This window comes from Pristis pectinata, chromosome 35 (assembly GCF_009764475.1).
Source record: "Pristis pectinata isolate sPriPec2 chromosome 35, sPriPec2.1.pri, whole genome shotgun sequence".
Lineage (NCBI taxonomy): Eukaryota > Metazoa > Chordata > Chondrichthyes > Rhinopristiformes > Pristidae > Pristis > Pristis pectinata.
In genome coordinates, this window is record NC_067439.1 from 5877313 (window position 1) to 5899013 (window position 21701).

At 48.2% G+C, this 21701-nt stretch overlaps 1 protein-coding gene across 1 annotated transcript in view; it reads left to right on the forward strand.

Annotated features, from left to right (window-relative positions):
* Positions 1-380: 380 nt before the first annotated feature.
* The window catches only part of LOC127586239 (serine/threonine-protein kinase MRCK alpha-like), a 29931-nt gene continuing 8610 nt past the window's right edge, over positions 381-21701 (forward strand). Inside the window, exons 1-5 of the mRNA XM_052044042.1 lie at positions 381-540; positions 12040-12131; positions 15260-15343; positions 17409-17504; positions 19299-19447. Coding sequence (XP_051900002.1) covers positions 381-540; positions 12040-12131; positions 15260-15343; positions 17409-17504; positions 19299-19447 — 581 coding nt within the window. The remainder of the gene's footprint in view (positions 541-12039; positions 12132-15259; positions 15344-17408; positions 17505-19298; positions 19448-21701) is intronic.

Here is a 21701-nt window from a genome sequence, read left to right on the forward strand (position 1 = left end):
AACAGGAGCCTTCACAGCTGAGAATATTAAGTGCACAACGATAATTTTTGCTTTAAGAGACATTCCCATGGATTTAGTGTGGAGCTTAAAACAGTGGAACAGTTGGTGGCACTGAAGCAGAAGGGCAAGACAAGGGGAATGAGAGAGAGAGAGAGAGCGAGGGAGAGAGAGAAGGAGGGATAGAGAGGAGAGGGGGAGAGAGAGTTAGATAGACTGAAAGATAGAGAGAGGGAGAGAGAGAGAGAGAGAGAGAGAGAGAGAGAGAGAGAGAGAGAGAAATCTTTGCTAGGCAAAGCAAAAGAAGTGTGCCTGATTTCAAAACTTTGGAAAGCCGTACTAAACTACTAGATTTCTTTTGGAAGCTGAGTGGGGAAGAGAGAATGTTGGCAGAAGTCAGGCTGAGGGAGTTGGAGACGTTGATTGTTACGGGAAGGTTACTCAGTGTCGAGGGGCTCCTGGATGTCTTGGTTTGTGTGTACGAGGAGCTGAGCCGGTCGGCTCTCAGGGAGCAGAAGCACATCTTGGACTTCCTTGCGTGGGGTGAGTAGTTTCCAGGGTGCACGCCTCCACATGAATGTCTGTGGGGAGCAATGAGTTGGAATGTCATGGGGTGAGAGCCCCACTCTGGAGGCTTGAGCCCAAGAGCTGAGTGCAGTGTTGAAGCCCCCACGTTTCGGATGCAGTGTTAACCGTGGCCTTATCCGTCCTTTTGGACAGATGTAAAATATCTAAACGCCACACTTTGAAGAAGTGCATGGAGTGTACTCTGGGCTAATAGTTAACCCCTAACCTATGCTGCGATCAAACTGCCGTTTGTGGGATCTTGCTGTGTACAAATTGGCTGAGTTTCTTACATAGAGCAGTGCATACAGGAACAGGCCCTTCGGCCCGCAATGTCTGTGCCAAGTTAAACTAAACTCACCTGCCTGCATATCCCTCCATTCTCTGCATGTTCATGAACCTGTCTAAATGCCTCTCAAGCACCACTATCGTGTTACATTAAAATTAGTTTCATATTTTTATTTCCTACTTTATTTTCATGCTGTCTTACAACATAGAAGGGAAGTATTCGGCCTATCGAGTCTATGCTACCTCACGAAGCAATCCCATCAGTCTCATCTCCCCACAATTCCCTGCAACCCATTCAACTCATCCCGATTCTCCGACCACTCACCCACACACTAGGGGCAACTTAACAGCGGCCAATTAAACTAACCCGCTGACCCGCACGTCTTCTGGGTGTGGCAGGAAATGGGAGCACCCGGAGGAAACTCACATTTTCATGGGTAGAAGGTGCAAACTCCACACAGACAGCGCCGGAGGTCAGGATCTAACCCGGGTCGCTGGAGCTGTGAGGCAGCGGCTTTACCTGCTGCTCCATAGTGCTGTCCAATTTCGATACACAGGCCATCCCTAGGGTAACAGTTTCCATTTTTACACAGACGTCCATAAGTCGATTTTTAAGTTGGAAAATGCACAAAAATCACTCAATATGGTAACCCACCTCCAGAGTGATGTAATGAGTGACATCACAAGCAGATAAGGCTGATAAGAAAGGAAGTGGAGAGAGCGAGAAGAAACCAGTTCTGCTGTTTGTAGGAACTTTTGAACTTAATAATATTATGGGAGCTCGGTCATATGTAGGGGTGTCCATAAATCAGGCATTTGTAACTGGGGTATGACCTCCCTCCTTCCCCCACCTTCTTATTCTGGCTTCTGCCCTCTTCCTTTCCAATCCCGATGAAAGGTCTCGGCCCGAAACATCGACTGTTTATTTCCCTCCACGGATGCTGCCTGACCTGCCGAGTTCCTCCAGCACTTTTTGTGTGCTGCTCCAGATTCCAGCATCTGCAGAGTTTCTTGTTGTCTCTGAGGTGCTCTGAGATGTCTTGAGGTTGAAAAGTGTGATATAGAAATGCAATACTTTATCCATTAAAGTCCAACTAATTATCTCCGTTTTACTCAAGCACTATCTCACAATCCAACAAATGTATATTTCTGCTGGGGTACAACCCTGAAAATCAGTGAAATCCCTCTCTATATCCCAGTATCCAGGGATCTCATTCTATATTCCAATATTCCAAGAGCCTTTATATCCCAATAATATCAGCACTCCTTTTCTATATCCTAATATTCCCAGAGTTCCATCTCTTCATCCAATAGTCTCAAGCTCCCTAGCTACATCCCAATATTCCCAAACTTCTCTCTCTATATCCCAATTTTCCCAGAGCTTGCTCCATTTTGATAATCCCAGAACTCTCTATATCCTGATATACTCAGCATTTCCTCTCAATGCGTAATGCTATTACAGCGCCAGAAACCGAGGTTCAATTCTGGCCGCTGTCTGTAAGGACTTTGTACGTTCTCCCCGTGTCTGTGTGGGTTTCCTCCGGGTGCTCCAGTTTCCTCCCACATTCCGAAGACGTACGGGTTAGGATGTTGTGGGTACGCAATGTTGGCGCCGGAAGCGTGGTGACACTTGCGGGCTGCCCCCAGAACACTCTACGCAAAAGGTGCATTTCACTGTGTTTCAATGTACATGTGACTAATAAAGATCTTATCTTATCTTACTTCCTTCTCTATATCCGAATATTCTGAGAGCTCATTCTCCAGTGAAGCTCCCTCCTTATATCCCAATGCTCATGAGCTCCCTCTCTATATCCTCATGTCCCCATTGAGGTTGCTCTATTGTTTCCTAGTGTTCATCCTCTATATGTTACAGTGCTATCTACTTTTCTTCCATGTGTGCTCAATCTGTGGACATCCTTCCTGTATGCTCTATGTTCTATGCCTTTGCTGTTGCAACCTTTTACCTGTAATGCGCAGTTGGAGCAAAAGTGTTTTATTTGATTTTTAACATGGGATTGTTTCCTTTGGAGCGGCAGAAGCTGAAAGAAGTTTATAAAATTATGAGGGACACAGATAGGGTGGACTGTCAGAATCTTTTTCCCAGAGTCGAAATGTCAAATACTAGAGGGCATGCATTTAAGGTGAGAAGGGGTAAGTTCAAAGGAGATGTACGAGGCAATTTTTTTTACACAGAGAATGGTGGGTGCCTGGAACGGGCTGCCAGGGGTGGTGGAGGCAGATATGATAGAGGTGTTTAAGAGGCTTTTAGCCAGGCACATGAATGTGCAGGGAGTGGAGGGATGTGGACATTTTGCAGGCAGAAGGGATCAGTTTAATTAGGTGTCATTAGCTTAGTTAGTTCAACACCACATCATGGTCCGAAGAGCCTATTCCTGTGCTGTATTGTTCTACGTTCTCTTTTTGTTCTATTCTTTTGATCACAAAGTTTGCAAGTACATTAAAACTCCCAAAATCTGACACCCCCAGGACTTTGGCATGCTGGACCGGCAGATTTTGGACATTAAACCTATTAATAGCCCAACACACTTTTAATTCACATTTTTTCAGATGCTACATTGTAGTATAATAAAATTTTCAATGAACAGGGTGTGTGAAAAGGGGCCCCAGTGAGTTTAAAAGGAATGTTGGAAACACATACTCACTGGATTCCCATTCCCACATTCCTTATAAACTCACCAGGTCCCTAAGGAGTGTGGGACCAGGGTTCCAGGGAACCAGAAGCTGATCCATCAGGATTTGTGAACAATTGCATAGTGGATTATTGGGGTTTTACAGCACATAACATATGTTGTGCTCCATTCCTGTTCTGTTTACATTACATCAGCCTGAGTCGTTCTTCCTTGAGTAAACAATCTGAGGATATAACCTCTCACATTCCAGACCCTCAGTATCCAGTGGTGACTGGACCCTAGGTTGTGGTTCTTCCCAACACATCTTCAGTGTGTCCCTCAGACATCCTCTGCACCCTGGAATGTGCCAGTGGGCGCCACTCGCTTGTAGACATCTCCTTACACCTGAAGACCAACAGGTCTTGACAGACCAAAGTGCGTTTTTCACCAAGTTGATGATCTTCCAGCAGCTGTTGGTCGTTGTCTCAGTGGGAACAACTGTGTCAGTGTGTTGTCCATGTACAGGGAGGCTTTGTCCAGAGATCCTCCCACTGCCTGGCATCGTCACCCCTCTCATTCCTGTGTCCTTGTTGATGGGCTCAACAAAAAGCCTGATACAACACACAAACAAGGCAGAGGAGAGTGGACAGTCTTGCCTGTGACCAGACATGATCAGACTCCATTTTGGAGAGCGTAATGTTCTGCCCAAGGCCATCTCCTGGTCCAAGCTGACCAGATACATGTCCAACCCCTGTCTTGCACGTAGGCGATGGTATGGTTGAGCAGCACAAGGTTGTCCGAGATCTCCCTGCTGTCTGCTCTGGGTACATCACCTGGCCCTGAGCAGACTTGACTCACCTGGTGATGACTTTGGACAGGATCTTATGATTCACATTCAACATTGAGGTGGGGGGGAGGTGGGGGAAGGGGGGGAACGTGGGGGTGGGTTGGGGGAATCTCTTGGTCAGTTTACTCCTGAGCCTGGCCAAGGTGGCCATTCATTAGTCCAGGCGGCGGACAGTGAGCCCCTCTTCTGGGGTTATGTCCATGTCCGTGTGTCCCTGGAGAAGGAGCATGCAGTATCCACGGGTACACTGGGGGCTTTCCGGGACCAGTGGGTACCACAGGGGCTTGAGTGTGTTCTGGATAGAGATGACTGTTGTAAGTTGAAGCTGTTGACTGTAAACTGTGTGAATTGTGGAATATTGTAGTATTGTTGTAATGTGATGCTGTGATCACTGAATAAACCTCCTTGAAAAGAGTAATAAAAAGTTCAAAAAAATAGTGAGGTAGGTCTCCAGTTCCTGATGTCCTCCCTCCCCACTTTTCTGCTTGTCAATGAGGATGATGATGCCCTTCCTCGTGGATTCTGACATGCTGTCAGCCAGAAACATAGCACTGTACACTTCCAGTAGGTCTGTCCCCATCCAGTCCCACAGAACTGAGTACAACCTGGCCAGGAACCTTCACTTCTGGCAGCTTGACTTACCTGGAAGTAATGGAGAGATCATGTCAGCTCATCCAGAGCGAACGGGTGGCCCAGAGCAGCAGCTCGAGCAGCATCTGTAGGGGGAAAGGAATTGGCGATATTTCAGGATTTTGACACTACATCCTAAAGCAGAAGCCCAGATGCAACGTTTCGACCTGAAGATAAGATAAGATCGGATATCTTTATTTGTCACATGTACATCAAAACACACAGTGAAATGCATCTTTTTTGTGTAGTGTTCTGGGGGCAGCCCGCAAGTGTTGCCACACTTCCAGTGCCAACATAGCATGCCCACAACTTCCTAACCCGTACGTCTTTGGAATGTGGGAGGAAACTGGAGCACCCGGAGGAAACTCACGCAGACACAGGGAGAACATACAAACTCCTTACAGACAGCGGCCGGAATTGAACCCAGGTCGCTGGCACTGTAAAGTATTACGCTAACTGCTACACTACCGTGAACAATAGAACATAGAACATAGGAAACTACAGCACAGTGCAGGCCCTTTGGCCCACAATGTTGCGCTAACATTTTATCCTGCTCTAATATCTATCTAACCCTTCCCTCCCACATAGTCCTCCATTTCTCTATCATTCATGTGTCTATCTAAGAGTCTCTTAAATGTCCCTAATGTATCTGCCCCCATAACCTCTGCCGGCAGTGCGTTCCACACACCCACCACTCTGTGTAAAAAACTTACCCCTCACATGCCCCTTCTACCTTCCTCCAATCACCCTAAAATTATGTCCTCTCGTGTTAGCCATTGTCTCACTGGGAAAAAGTCTCTGACTGTCCACTCGATCTATGCCTCTTATCATCTTGTACACCTCTGTCAAGTTACCTCTCATCCTCCTTCTCTCCAAAGAGAAAAGCCCTAACTCACTCAACCTATCCTCATAAGACATGCTCTCCAATCCAGGCAACATCCTGGTAAATTTCCTCTGCACCCTCTCTAAAGCTTCCACATCCTTCCTATAATGAGGCAACCAGAACTGAACACAATACTCCAAGTGTGGTCTAACCAGAGTTCTATAGAGCTGCAACATCACCTCGCAGCTCTTGAACTCAACACCCCAACTAATGAAGGCCAACATTCCATATGCCTTCTTAACAACCCTATCGACCTGCACAGCAACCTTGAGGGATCTATGGATGTGGACCCCAAGATCCCTCTGCTAAGAGTCCTGCCATTAACCTTGTATTCGACATCGATAAATCCTACCCCCTCTGCCCCGCCCCACCCACCCACAGATGCTGCTCGACCTGCTGAGTTCCTCCAGCAAATTGTTTGTTGCTCTAGGTTCCAGCATCTGCAGTCTCTGGTGTCTCAGCTGTTGGCCCTGAGATAGGAAGAAGCAGTGTGCCATCAGATGGGACTAGGTCCCTTCCACACTCACCATGGACCAGGCTGGGTTAGGGCAGAATCGCATGAGGTCACCTAAGGATCTCAATAATGTAAAGACTGCCACAGGCAGAAACGTGAAGATAACATGCTCAGTTGTAGAGGCAGAGGGTCCTGTGCTTTGTTACAAGGCTGTGCTGAGATATTTGCCTGACCCTAGTCACCCCTTCACCCAACATCCCCTTTACACTGACCTACACTGGTTCCTGCTTAGTCATAGAGTCATACAGCATGGAAACAGGCCCTTCGGCCCAACTCATCCATGCCAACCAAGGTGCCCACCAAGCAAGTCCCATTTGCCTGCGTTTGACCCATGTCCTTCTGAACCTTTCCTATCCATGTACCTGTCCAAATGTCTTTTGAATATTGTTATTGTACCTGCTTCAACCACTTCCTCTGGCAGCTTATTCCATATACAGACCACACTCTGCATGAAAGAGTTGCTCCTCAGGTCCCCTTGAAATCTTTCACCTCTCACCTTAACCCTATGCCCTCTAATTTTTAGTTCCCCTTCCCTGGGAAAAAGACTGAGCATTCACCCTATCTATACCCCTCATGATTTTATACACATGGAGGTCACCCGTCAGCCCCCTACACTCCAAGTCCTAGCCTGTCCCTCCCTATAACTCAGGCCCTCGAATGCTGGCAATACCCTCGTCATAGAATGTCTTTCCTACAACAGGGCGACCAGAACTGTGCTCAATACTTCAATATCTCTGAGACCCCTCCACCCATCTCTCTGTCCATCTTCTTCTACAATCCTGCCCCTCTCCAGGATCTCTCCGTGCTCCTCCATTTCCAACATCTCGCCACTGAGGGCCAGGTTCTGGAAACAAGCATTTCCCCCAACCCCCCCCCCCCCCCCCCCCATCCTCTACAATGCTCCCAGAAGCCATCCTCCTTGACCAAGCTTCTGCTTCCCTCTTCTTATATATTGGTATTGGTTTATTGGTTTATTATTGTCACTTGCACCGAGGTACAGTGAAAAACTTGTCTTGCATACCGATTGTACAGGTCAATTCATTACACAGTGCAGTGAGTTAGTACAGACTGCATTGAGGTAGCACAGGTAAAAACAAAAAAGGTACAGAGTAAAGTGTCACAGCTACAGAGAAAGTGCAGTGTAATAAGGTGCAAGGTCACAACATGGTAGATCGTGAGGTCAGGGTCCATCTCATTGTATAAGGGAACCCTTCAATAGTCTTATCACAGGGGGGTAGAAGCTGTTCTTAAGCCCGGTGGTACATGCCCTCAGGCTCCTGTATCTTCTGCCTGATGGGAGAGGAGAGAAGAGAGAATGTCCCGGGTAGGGTCTTTGATTATGCCGGCTGCTTCACCAAGGCAGCGAGAGGTAAAAGAGTCCAAGGAGGGGAGGCTGGTGTCCGTGACGCGCTGGGCTGTGTCCACAACTCTCTGCAGTTTCTTGCGGTCCCGGGCAGAGCGGTTGCCGTGCCAAGCCGTGTTGCACCCAGGTATGTGGTGTGACACCGAATTTCTATCAGTGCTCTTCTGAGATGCTTCAGGATATTTTAACTGCATTAGTGGTTCTATATAAATGGAATGTTATGCTGTTGTTGTTGTTGTTGTTGGCCAGTGGTACAATTGCTATAATTCCCTTCAGCTCCCGTGGGTGAATGATGTTTGCAGGTTCAGCCTTCCCCCTGTCCATGCCTTTTCCACAAGCTCGCCATCCCAAAAATAGGCAAGGCCCAAACTGGAGGAACTCAGTGGGTCGGGCAGCATCTGTGAAGGGAAACGGTCGGCCGGCTTTTCGGGTCGAGACCCTTCCTCTGGACTGGAAGAGTAGAGGGGAGATGGCCAGTGTATAGAGATGAGGGGAAGGGACGGGGCAGACGATAGGTGGATCCAGGTGAGGAGGGGTTGATGGGCAGATGGAGGAGGGGACAGTGGGAATAGCGACAGAGGCCGGGAGGCGATGGGTGGAGGTGACAAAGGGCTGCGGATGGTGGGATCTGATAGGAGAGGAAGGTGGAGCGTGGAATAAAGGAAGGGAGGTGGGGAGGGCAGATGGGAACAGTGGGGGAGGGGACCCAGTGGGAGGAGTGTGTGGGTGACGGGCAGGAGTGGGTGGGGCTGGAGAAAGAAACAGGGTGATGGGGAGCAGGGATGGGTCTGGAAAGAAGGGGATGTGTGTGAGGACCTGGGTAGATCAGGAGGAGCGAGAAAGGGACAGAGGTGGAGCAGGTTGCCTGAGAATGGAGAATTCAGTGTTCACGCCATCGGGTTGTAGACTGCCGAGGGGGAATACGGAGTGCTGTTCCTCTAGTTTGGGTAAACTGGCCCAAACTGGGCTTGTGGGTGATGCCCCTTGTAGTTAAATAGCTGTGCAATAAAGGAAGGTTGCCCTTGCTGAGGGCCCGTGACGTCAGGAGCTTTGAGGAGGAACAGGGACGGTTTCACACCTGTTATGTTAGACCCGCTGACGTGGGAGAAGCAGACTGGAGCTCGGCCAGGAGAATGTAAGGCGTCTGGATCAGCGCCCAGTGTCAATAACAGAGGGTGACTTCACTCTGGTCGCTGCAGCTGTGCTGGGCTGTCAGGAGGAGTGACCAGACCCACAGGCAGGTCACATTTTATCCAACGTTCACCATGGGCTGGAGTTGGCAATGAGGGTCCGGTTCCTCTTTCCCCCATTCTACAGTCTCTGCTGGAGCCCACGTCAGTGGGTCCAATATTACAGGTGTAAAACCATCCCTGCTCCTCGTCAAAGCTTCTGACGTCACTGGCCTCCAGTAGGGGTGACCTTCCTTTAATGCACGGCTATTTAACCACAAGGTGCATCACCTACAAACCAATGTGCCAGTGCATGGGTGTGGAGGCAGGAGGAGAGCAGAGCTTAGACCATCATTGACCTCAGAAGCTGAAAGCAATTGTCATGGTACAATGCACAAAAAGTGCTGGAGGGACTCAGCAGGTCAGGCAGCATCCGTGGAGGGAAATAAACAGTCGACATTTCGGGCCGAGACCCTTCATCAGGACTGGAAAGGAAGAGGGCAGAGGCCAGAAAAAGAAGGTGGTGGGAGGGGGAGGAGCACACACTGGCAGGGGACAGGTGAGTCCAGGTGAGGGGGGAAGGTAGGTGGGTGGGGGAGGGGGGAGAAGATGTAATAAACTGAGAGGTGATCGGTAGATTAGGCAAAGGGCTGAAGAAGAAGGAATCCGGTAGGACAGGTGGACCATGGAATAAAGGATGGGGGAGGGGAGGAGATGGGCAGGTCATCAAGGCAGGGGAAGGGAGCCACAGGAATAAGGGAAGACAAAGGAGTTGGGGGCGGGAGAAAAAGAAGGGGTGGGGGGTTATCAGAAGTTAGAGAAATCGATGCTGAGGCCGGCAGGTTGGAGACTCCCAAGGTGGAATATGAGGTGCTGTTCCTCCAACCTGCTCCTGGCCTCAACATGGCAGTCGAGGAGGCCGTGGACAGACATGTCAGTGTGGGAGTGGGATGTGGAATTGAAGTGGGTGGCCACCGGGAGGTCCTGGCTGTTCCTTCTTCTTCAGCCCTCTGCCTCTTCTACCGATCACCTCTCAGTTTATTACATCTTCTCCCCCTCCCCCACCCACTGCCTTCCCCCTCTCACCTGGACTCACCTCTCCCCTGCCAGCCTGTGCTCCTCCCCCCTCTTATTCTGGCTTCTTATTCTGGCTTCCGCCCTCTTCCTGGTGAAAGGGCTCGGCCCGAAACGTCAGCTGTTTATTTCCCTCCATGGCTGCTGCCTGACCTGCTGAGTTCCTCCAGCATTTTTTATGTGTGTTGCTCCAGATTCCAGCATCTGCAGAATCTCTTGTGTCTATGGTAATGGTACTGCTGGCAAACAACAACAACAACAACAACTTCATTTATATAGGGGACCAGATCCACTCTTTTACTGCAATAGCCACACTGTTCCCTGGATATTAAGTGACCTTTGACTGTTTAAGACAACAAAAACAAATCAAACCCTGACAATGAAAGTCTGAAACAAAATGGCAGATGTTAGAGTTCTGATATCTAAACAGAAAACGCTGGAAACACTCAGCATCAGGCAGTGTCTGTGGAGAGAGAAGTAGAGTCAACTTTCCAGCTCATTCTGATACGAAATGTTAACTCTGTTTCACAGATGGTGCCTGAGTGTTTCCAGAATTTTCTAAATCCAAACCCACGTGACTCGGTGGCAGGCGAACAATGATTCGACCAAAACCTCTCATAATCCTGACTACCTCCACTTGGACAGCCCAGTGGTGTAGCTGGTAGATCCGCTGTCTTCCAGCTCCAGGGAGTCTGTGCCAATCATCAACCATTCATTTACATATCCCATTTTATTCTCCCCACATTCCCATTAACTTCTCCCAGATTCTACCCCTCACCTATGCACTAGGGGCAAAATAACAGTGGTCAGTTAACCTACCTACCAACGTCTTTGAGATGTGGCTGAAAAGGAGCACCTGGGGGAAGCCCACATGGTCACAGGGAGAAGGTGCAAACTGCACACACAGACAGCACCGGAGATCGGGATTGAACCTGGGTCTCTGGAGCTGTGAGGCAGTGGCTCTGTCCTCTGCTTCACTGTGTGGTATGGGTATTGGTTTATTATTGTCTCTTGTACTGAGGTACAGTGAAAAACTTGTCTTGCATGCCGTTCATACAGATCAATTCATTACACAGTGCATTGAGGTAGTACAGGGTAAAAACAATAGCAGAATACAGAGTGTCACGGCTACAGGGAAGTGCATTGCAGGTAGACAATAAGCTGCAAGGTCACAACAAGGTGAAGTCCAGAGTCTATCTCATCGTATAAGGGAACTGTTCAATAGTCTTATCACCGTGGGATAGAAGCTGTCCTTGAGCCTGGTGGAATGTACCCTCAGGCTCCTATATCTTCTGCCTGATGGGAGAGGAGAGAAGAGAGAATGACCTGGGTGGGTGGGGTCTTTGATTATGCTGGCTGCTACACCAAAGCAGCGAGAGGTATAGACAGAGTCCATGGAGGGGAGGCTGGTTTCCGTGATGTGCTGGGTTGTGTCCACAACTCTCTGCAGTTTCTTGTGGTCCCGGGCAGAGCAGTTGCTGTACCAAGCCATGATGCATCCAGATGGGATGCTTTCTATAGTGCATTGATAAAAGTTGGTGAGTGTCAAAGGGGACATGCCAAAGTTCTTTAGCCTCCTGAGGAAGTAGAGGCGCTGGTGAGCTTTGTTGGTTGTGGCATCTTGGACCAGGACAGGCTATTGGTGATGTTCACTCCTAGGAACTTGATGCTCTCCACCCTCTTGACCTCATGCTGGCCTATGTCAATCAAAAGTCAATTATCTGGTAATTATCTGGTTTGTGTAGGATTTTACTCTGCTCAGATTGTCCACTGTGTTTCCAGCTGTGACTAGGCTTAAAAACTATTTCACTGCTGGGGAGGCTGTGGGGAAAAATGTGGAACATCCCATTCTTCTCTTCTACACTCCTCTCTTCCATAATTCCCTCCCTCCCTTCCCTCCCAACAAAGCTCCCCCACCACTCCCCATTTCTCCCCCTCCCACTTGCCCTCACCCTGTCCCTTCCTTCCGCCTCTCTGTCCCACCCTGTTGGAACTGCACCTCCCCAGGGTGAGATCTTTCTTTCTGCTGGGAGAGCCAAACCACGGGCCGTTCACCTTCCACTTTTCCCTCTTTCGACAGCTGGTCCGATCGTGAGGGAGGTGAAGGATCTGCAACTGCAGAGGAACGACTTTGACATCCTGAAAGTCATCGGCAGAGGAGCCTTCAGCGAGGTAACCCGGGGCCCAGAGGTTGGGAGGGTTTCTTCTGAAGTGTTTAGTCTCCTTGGGTTTAGATGTTTCAAAAGGGACAGGTACAGAGGTAAAAGAGGCGGGGGAGTGGCTTTGCTGATCAGGGATGGTACACAGCTGTAGAAAGGGAGGATGTTCTGGAGGGATCGTCCACTGAGTAAGTGTGGGCAGAAGTCAGAAACAGGAAGGGGGCGATCACTCTATTGGGATTATTCTACAGAACCCCTCCCCCCACCCCCCACTCCCCAGTAGCAGCAGAGATGCTGAGGAGCAGATTGGGAGGCAGATTTTGGAAAGGTGCAAAAATAACAGTGCTGTTGTCATGGGTGATTTTAACTTCCCTAATATTGATTGGTACCTCCTTAGTGTAAAGGGGATAGATGGCGCAGAGTTTGTTAGGAGTGACCAGGAAAGATTCCTGACACATACTGTACTGTACGTGGACAGGCCGACTAGAGGAGAGTCCAGGTTTCAGATCTCTTGGTGGGAGAGCATATTGGAGACAGTGACCATAACTCTTTGACTTTTACCATAGCCTTGGAGAGGGATGGGAGCAGACGATATGGGAAAGTATTTTATTGAGGGAGGGGGAATTATGATGCTATTAGGCAGGAACTTGGGAGCATAAATTGGGAACAGATGTTCTTGGGGAAGTGCATAACGGAAATGTGGAGGTTGTTTAGCGAGTACTTGCATGGGGTTCTGGATAGCTTTGTCCCATTGAGGCAGGGTAAGGATGGTAGAGTGAAGGAACCGTGGTTGACAAGAGATGTAGAATATCTTGTCAAGAGGAAGAAAGAAGCTTAACAGAGATTCAGAAAGCAAGGATCAGACAGGGCTCTGGAGAGTTACACTGTAGCCAGGAGGGAGCTTAAGAATGGACAGGAGAGCTACAAGGGGGCATGAGAAGGCCTCAGTGAGTAGGATTAAGGGAAACCCCAAGGTGTTCTACACGTATGTGAAGAATAGGAGGATGACTTGAGTGAGGGTAGGATCGATCAAGGATAAAAGAGGAAACATGTGCCTGGAGTTGGAAGAGGTAGGGGAGGTCCTTAATGAATACTTTGCTTCAGTATTCACCAGAGACAGAGACCTTGACGTTTGTGAGGATGACGTACAACAGGCTGATAGGCTAGAGCATGTCAATATGAAGAAAGAGGATGTGCTGGAACTTTTGAAAAACATTAGGATAGATAAGTCACCGGGGCTGGACGGGATATATCCAAGGTTATTACGGGAAGTGAGGGAAGAGATTGCTGCCCCTTTGGCGATGATCTCTGCGTCCTCACTGGCCACAGGTTTAGTGCCAGATGATTGGAGGGTGGCAAATGCTGTTCCTTTGTTCAAGAAAGGGAGTAGGGATAACCCTGGGAATTACAGACCAGTGAGTCTTACTTCAGTGGTGGGCAAATTACTGGAGAAGATTCTTAGAGACAGGATTTATGAGTTGGAGAAGCATAGGCTGATTAGGGGCAGTCAGCATGGCTTTGTGAGGGGCAGGTCGTGCCTCACGAGCCTGATTGAATTCTTTGAGGATGTGACAAAGCACATTGATGAAGGTAGAGCAGTGGATGCGGTGTACATGAATTTTAGTAAGGTATTTGATAAGGTTCCTCATGGAAGGTTCATTCAGAAAGCTAGGAGACATAGGATCCAGGGAAACTCGACTGTGTGGGTTCAGAGGGTGGTGGTAGATGGAGAGTATTTTGCCTGGAGGTCGGTGACCAGTGGTGTTCCGCAGGGATCTGGTCTGGGACCCCTGCCATCTCCCCGTTGCCAGTCACTTCAACTCCCCCTCCCACACCATCACAGATATGTCAGTCCTCGGCCTCCTCCACTGCCAAGAGAATTCCAAGCGCAAACTGGAGGAACAGCACCTCATTTTTCCGTCTTGGAACATTGAAGCCTAACGGCACGAACAGTGGATTCTCCCACTTTAGGTAATCCCCACCCCCCTTCCCCACAAACCTCCCCCCCCCCCCCACCACGCTTCTTCTCTCCTTTCCTTTCCTAGCCTTTTTTTTCCTACCTTTTTCCCTCTCTCTCCTTACCTTTGACCCATCCCCTGGTGGACCTGCTCTCCCCTCCTCCCCCACACCTGCCTATCACTATCTCTCACCTGCATCTACCTATCACCACCCTGTGCCCACCCCACCTCCCCTCTTTTGTCCACCTATCACTGCTCTGCTTTTCCCTCCTATATATCGGGCTTCCCCTTTTCCTACCTTCAGTCCTGAAGAAGGGTCCTGACCCGAAACGTTGACCGACTGCTTTCCCCGGGCTGTCTCCGGGTTACAAATGGGTTCTGTTGTTACAGATGAAAAACACGATGATGCTGGAGGAACTCAGCATCTATGGAGGGAAATGAACAGTTGGCGTTCTGGGTTGAGACCCTTCACCTGGACTGGAAAAGAAGAGGGGAGATGGCCAGTGTAAGGAGGTGGAGGGAAGGGGTGGGTCAAGAGCTGGCAGGTGATAGGTGGATCCAGGTGAGGGGAGGTGATAGGCAGGTGAGGGAGAGTGGAAATGATGTCAGAATCTGGGACGTGAGGGGTGGAAGTGATGAAGGGCTGAAGACGAATCTGATAGGAGAGGACATCTGCCCATCACCCACACGCTCCTCCCATTGGTTCCCCCCACCTCCCTCCCTTCATTCCATGCTCCACCTTTCTCTCCTATTAGATTCCATCATCTTTGGCACTTTGTCGCTTCCACCTATCACCTCGCAGCTTCTGACGTCATTCCCGCTCTCCCCCCTCCCTCACCTGCCTATTACCCCCCCCAAACCCCTCACCTGGATCCACCTATCACCTGCCGGCTCTTGCTCCACCCCTTCCCCCCTACCTTTCTATACCGGCCATCTCCCCTCTTCCTTTCCGGTCCTGATGAAGGGTCTCAACCCGAAACGTTGACTGTTTATTTCCCTCCATAGATGCTGCCTGACCCGCTGAGTTCCTCCAGCACATTGTGTGTGTTACGCAGGGAAGTGGCGCTGAGTAGACTTTGGTGAATGTGCAGGCTCGAAGGGCCCTAATTAGCACATTGACCAGTGCCGAGCAGTTGGGGAGGTGGGCAGAGTGCTGATCTGGACCTGTGCTCTCTCCGGACAGATTGCGGTGGTGAGGTTGAAGCTCACGGACAGAGTGTATGCAATGAAGAGAATGAACAAGTGGGACATGTTGAAACGAGAGGAGGTGGGTCCGAGATCTGTAGTATTGCCCACCCCAAACCGAGCGTTCCAATGGGCAGGGCAGAACTCGCAAATGGAATGAGATCACTGGTTAAGGAGCTTGGGCAGGAGGAGATAACGTATCTCATGACAATAAATCACAACCAAATATAACTGTGACCAGCTATAAATACTCCTTCTGCACTGTCCCATCAAATATTCCCAGTGAAGGGATAGAGATAGAGAGTAAATCTCCCTCTACTGTTAAACACTTTCAGAGAGAGAACAGGACAGGTTAGATGAAATATAAAGCTCGCTCTGCACTGTTCTATCTCCAGCACAGGAATAGCACAAAATTAATTGATATTGATACTAAAACCTCATGAACTACATATTTTAAGTTTGTAAATGAATGATAAATTAATGTTAAGTAATGAGGATAACATGACTTGTCATGGAAATGTTGACTTGAATATTGTACATTTATATATTCCAGAATTTTTCATGAATAAAGTATATTTTGAAATTTTAAAAAAGGGTCAGATACAGAGTAAAGCTCCTTGAACACCATCCCATCAAACATTCCCAGTGACAGCAGGGGTTAGATACAGAGTAAGGCTCCCTGTACACTATCCTATCACTCCCAGGACAAGAACAGACCAGGTTGTGAGGAGGGGAACCCAGTGGAGGTCTCTTTACATCGGGGACCTGGCGTGGAGAGTGTTGCACAGAGCAGTGCCATGTAATAGGTTTTTAAGTTGGTTCACAAACTCCCAGGCCACCTGCCACTTCAGTGGCCTGGAGGACCATGTGTTCCAGGTGTGTCCAGAGTGTGAGAGGTTTGAGTATTGGAAGGGGCTGCTCCTCAAGTTCTGGTTGCACCTCCCTCCTGATCTTTGGGCACCTGGTGCAGAGTGGGTGTGAGTCAGTCAGGGGATTTTCTTGTTGGTCTGTGCCTGTGACTGGCTGAGGTGGACATTCACAGGTCCAGGCAGTGGTCTGTCTAGCCGACTGCCTGTGCCTCTTCTGAGGCTATGTCCGTGCCTGGGCGTCCCAGGAGAGAGAGCACGTGGTGTTCATCAGCTCTCTGGAGGCCCTCTGGGACCAGTGGACACTTCAGGGGCAGGAGTGTGTCCTGGACAAGGAGAGCCATGTTTTAATTTTGAATTTTGCAAATATTCTACTGGAAATTATGTACGTATTGTAAACGCGTAAATTAACCCCTGATTTAAAAAATAAGCGCTGAAATGGGTAGGATACAGAGCAAAGCTCCCTCTACAACGTCCCATTAACCATTTCCAGGGGAGAGAGAGCTCGGGTGAGATATACAAATTACTTAAAATTTCTGTTAAAATTCAATGAATAAATTTGTAGTTGGATGATAACTGATGATATTGTCAATATTAAATAATAGACTAACAACACATAATGAAAATCTTGACTCGATCATTCTGTATTTAGATATTTCAGATTTTTGTGTGAATAAAGTACAAAGATTTTATTCCCCGGAATTCAGCTGATGATTTAAATTGCCATTTCATCTGCTAAATTCAAGAGAATACAATCTTGGTTTGTTTAATTTCTCCTTGTAAACTAACCCTTGGAGTCCAATTATTATTCTGGCAATTCCTTGGTGCACTTAACTGAGTTTCTCTGCTGTACTGTTCCAAGTCCTCTCAGGTGGGATCACTTCAGGCATCATGGTTGGCACTGACATCATGGGCCGAAGGGCCTTTTCTTGTGCTGTATTGCTCTATGCTCCAATGTATATTTTGACATTAACAGAAAAGGTTAAATACAGAGTAAAGTTCTCTCTGCTCTGTGCTGTCATGGTGTCACAGTGCCTAACCTAAAGTAAAGCCTTTAAGATGGGGATTGTGATACAACGACAGGACAACCTGCTAACTGAAATGAGGAACAGTTTTGAACTCATCCTGGGCTCTGGTGAGAGAGAGGGCTAATATCCATTGAATGGTGAATGGCCATTGAATGGGCTCTCCACAGGAGACTGGAATGGAACTCATTGCCCACACCAGGGAGTTAGTTTTTAGATGGAACCTTTAACCAGTCCATCGCCTCCATGTCTTTAGACTGCCCGATTCCGTGAGGAGCGCCAGGTTCTGGTCAACGGGGACAGTCGATGGATCACCAAGCTCCACTTTGCCTTTCAGGATGAGGATCACCTGGTATGTGTTTGTGAGTAGTTTCTCCTGGCTGGGATTTGTTCACTCACTGTGGTCACAGGGAGAAACCCATCCTCCATTCAATATCGCCAATCGACACTGGTTCAGCACTTCAGTGAACAGTTAGCATCATTGACTATAGACTGCCCCTCTGCACTCTCCCTGCAACAGTGCAGCACTCCCTCAGTACTGCACTGGGAGTCAGAGCTTGTACTTTTGTGCTCACATCTTTGGAGAGGGACTTCAGCCCAGAATGGTTGAAGGGGTGTGAATGTTGCCTATCGAGTTAGCAGCAAAGAAGATCAAACTCAGAAATTTTCACACTCTTACTTCAGGACTTTGTGGTCACTTTTAAGTGAATCAGGCAAAGGAATTTTGATATCTCTGTTTTACAAAATAATTTAAAAAAGCAGGACTAGAGCCTGTTCAGCCATTTAATAAGGTCATGGCTGATCTTTGACGTCAGTGCCACACTCCTTCACAAACCTTTTCTCCCTTGATATCTGATGATCAGTTGTACAGGACGTTGGTGAGGCCGCATTTGGAATACTGTGTTTGGTTTTGGTCACCCTGCAAGAGGAAAGATGCTATTAAGCTGGAAAGAGTGCAGAGGAGATTTACGAGGTGTTGCCGGGACTCGAGGGACTGGGTTATGCAGAGAGGTTGAGCAGGTTGGGACTTTATTCATTGAGCGTAGGAGAATGAGGGGTGATCTTATAGAGGTGTATAAAATCATGAAGGGCATGGATAGGGTGAATGCGCACAGTCTTTTTCCCAGTGTTGGGGGTGTCAAGAACTAGAGGGCACAGATTTAAGGTGAGAGGGGAGAGATTTAATAGGAACCTGAGGGGCAACCTTTTCACCCAGAGGGTGGTCAGTATGTGGAACGAGCTGCCAGAGGAAGTGGTTGACACAGGTACACTAACAATATTTAAAAGGTACTTGGACAGGTACATGGATAGGAAAGGGTTAGAGGGATATGGGCCAAATGCAGGCAAATGGAAATCTAGGTCGGTATGGACCAATTGGGCCGAAGGGCCTGTTTCCGTGCTGGATGACTATTGATCTCTGTTTGGAATGTACTCTGCCTCTGCATGTTCTCAGGTAGAGAATTCCAAAGGTTCACCATCTTCTGGGTGAAGAAACTTCACGTGTGACCTATATGACCAACCCCTTCCTTTGACGCTGGTAATTGGCAATTGGTTTATTATTGTCACATGTACCCAGATACAGTGAAAAGCTTTTGTGTACGTGCCATCCAGACAGATCATTCCATACATAAGTACATCGAGGTAGTACAAAAAGGGACAAACAGAATGAAGAATAAAGCGTTACATTTACAGAGAAAGTGCAGTGCAGGTAGACAATGTGCAAGGGCCACAACGAGGTAGATTGGGAGATCAAGAGTTCATCTTTAGCGTATAAGAGTCTGATAACAGAGGGACAGAAACCTGTTCCTCTGTTATCAGACCCTTATATGCTAAAGATGAGCGCGGTGGTATATGCTCTCAGGCTTTTGTATCTTCTGCCCGATGGGAGTGGGGAGAAGAGAGAATGACCTGGGTGAGAGGGGTCCTTCATTACGTTGTCTGCTTTCCCGAGGCAGCGGGAAGTGTAGATGGAGTCAGTGGAGGGGAGGCCGGTTTCCGCGATGGACTGGGCTGTGTCCACAACTCTCTGTGATTCCTTGCGGTCTCTGGCAGAGCAGTTGCCGTACGGAGCCGTGATGCAGGGGAGATATCCTCTCCACAAATGGGCTTTGTGTTAAGATTCTGGATCTCACTCTCACCCTTGCAGTATTTCATCATGGATTACTACGCGGGAGGAGATTTCCTGACGTTACTGAGCCGGTTCGGTGATCGATTTCCAGAAGACATGGCACGGTTTTACCTCGCGGAGCTCGCGCTGGCCATTAGCTCTGTGCACGATCTTGGCTACGTACACAGGTGAGGAACAGCTCGTCCAGGTTAAGAAAGACTCAATTTCTATCGAACTGTCTACATCTTGTGCCAAAGCGGTAACTGGTCCAGTCCCTGAGTCACAGAGTGGTACAGCACAGAAACAGGCCCATCAGCCCATCACCTCCATGCTGACCTTTATGTCCATCCATACTAATCCCATTTGCCCGCATTGGGACCACATCCTTCTATGTTCAAATGACTGTCTAAATGTCTCTTAAACATGGCGATTGTCTCCGATTTCACCACCTCCTCTGGAAGCAAGTTCCAGATATCGGTCACTCTCCATGTAAACAAACACCCCTCAGATCCCCTTTAAAACTCCTTCCTCTCACCTTAAACCTTCTTATTTTTGACACCCCAACCCTGGGAACGAGATTCTGTGCCTACCTGTGCCTCTTATAACCTTATATACCTCTATCAGGTAAAGCAGCCAGCATAATCAAAGACCCCACCCACCCTGGACATTCTCTCTTCTCCCCCTACCCATTAGGCAGATAATACAAAAGCTTGAAAGCACGTACCACCAGGCTCAAGGACAGTTTCTATCCTACTGTTATAAGACTATTGAACGGTTCCCTAGTACGATAAAATGGACTCTTGACCTCACAATCTACCTCGTAATGGCCTTGCACCTTATTGTCTACCTGCTCTGCGCTCTCTCTGTAACTGTAACACTTTATTCTGCACTCTGTTATTGTCTTACCCTGTACTACCTCAATGCCCTGTGTAATGAATTGATCTGTACGAACGGTATGCAAGACAATTTTTCACTGTACAAGTGACAATAATAAACCAATTCAAACCAATTCAATTCAAAACAAACCCAGCATATCCAATCTCTCCAGTTGATGGAAATGTGTGAATAAAATGGGATGAGTGTTGGGTTGGTGTAAGTGGATGGTTGATGGTCAGCACAGACTTGATGGGCTGAAGGGCCTTTTCCATGTGTAAGATGCAATGATGTACGCTGATAAAATCACTGGTTCCTGAGGTAAGACACTCCATAGGCATAGTTTAATGATTCAAATGTTTTAAAAAATAGATGTGCTTTTGTAGTTGAAGCTGTTCCACCCCTTGAAACAAATATGCCGACTTATTTCCTCAAATTATTGTAATTAATGAAATTTGACATAACTTGTCTGAAATCGTGTCGCATGTTCTCAACTGGGCTGCAGTACTTTGAAGTTCATACCACAGTTTCGTGAGATTCTCAGCCACGGGATCTTTAACGTCCACCTGAGAGATCAGGTAGGGCCTCTGTTCAATACCTGAGAGATCAGTGCAATATCTCATCTGAAAGTCAGGTTCATCCAACAAATCAGCATCCTGTCGGTCATTCTTCATTATCCCAAATCGAGGGGTGGGGGCAGAGAGGGGAGGAGGATCTGAGAGAGGGTTGGGGACGGCAGCGGTGGGAAATGGGGAAAGGGTTAGAAGCTTCAAGTTCCTGGGTGTCAACATCTCAGAGGATCTACCCTGGGACCAGAACATAGATGCAACCATGAGGAAGGCGTGCCAGCGTCTCTACTTTCGTAGAAGTTTAAGGAGATTCAGGCACGTCATCGAAGACTGACAAACTTCGACAGTGGAAAATATTCTGACTGGTTGCATCACGGCCTGGTATGGAAACTTCAATGCACGGGAACACAAGAGGCTACAGAGAGTGATGGACTCAGCCAGTTCCATCACGGTTACAGCTCTCCCCACCCGTTGAGGACATCTATGAGAGACAATGTCCCAGGAAGGTGACATCCATCATCAGGGACTCCCACCATCCGGGGCAAGCCCTCTTCTTGGTGTTGCCATTAGACAGGAGGTGCAGGAGCCTGAAGACCCACACCTCAAGGTTCAACAACAGCTTCTTCCCCACTGCCGTCAGGTTCTTGAACCGACCTGATAAACCCTAACACCACCTCGGACTGCATTTCTTCTCAACTTACACTAGTGTTATGTTTATTTTGTCACATAAGTTATGCATAATTTAAGTTTATGTTATCTTATGTTTGTCATGTTCATAATGTACCGTGCTGCTGTTGCAAAAAGCTAATTTTCATGGCATTTATACCCTAGTTTTGAATGCCTATGACAATATGACAGGCGACACGTTAGCATAGTGGTTAGTGTAACGCTATTACAGCACCAGCAACCTGGGTTCAATTCCCACTGCTGTCTGCAAGGAGTTTGTACGTTCTCCCCGTGTCTGCGTGGGTTTCCTCCGGGTGCTCCGGTTTCCTCCCAC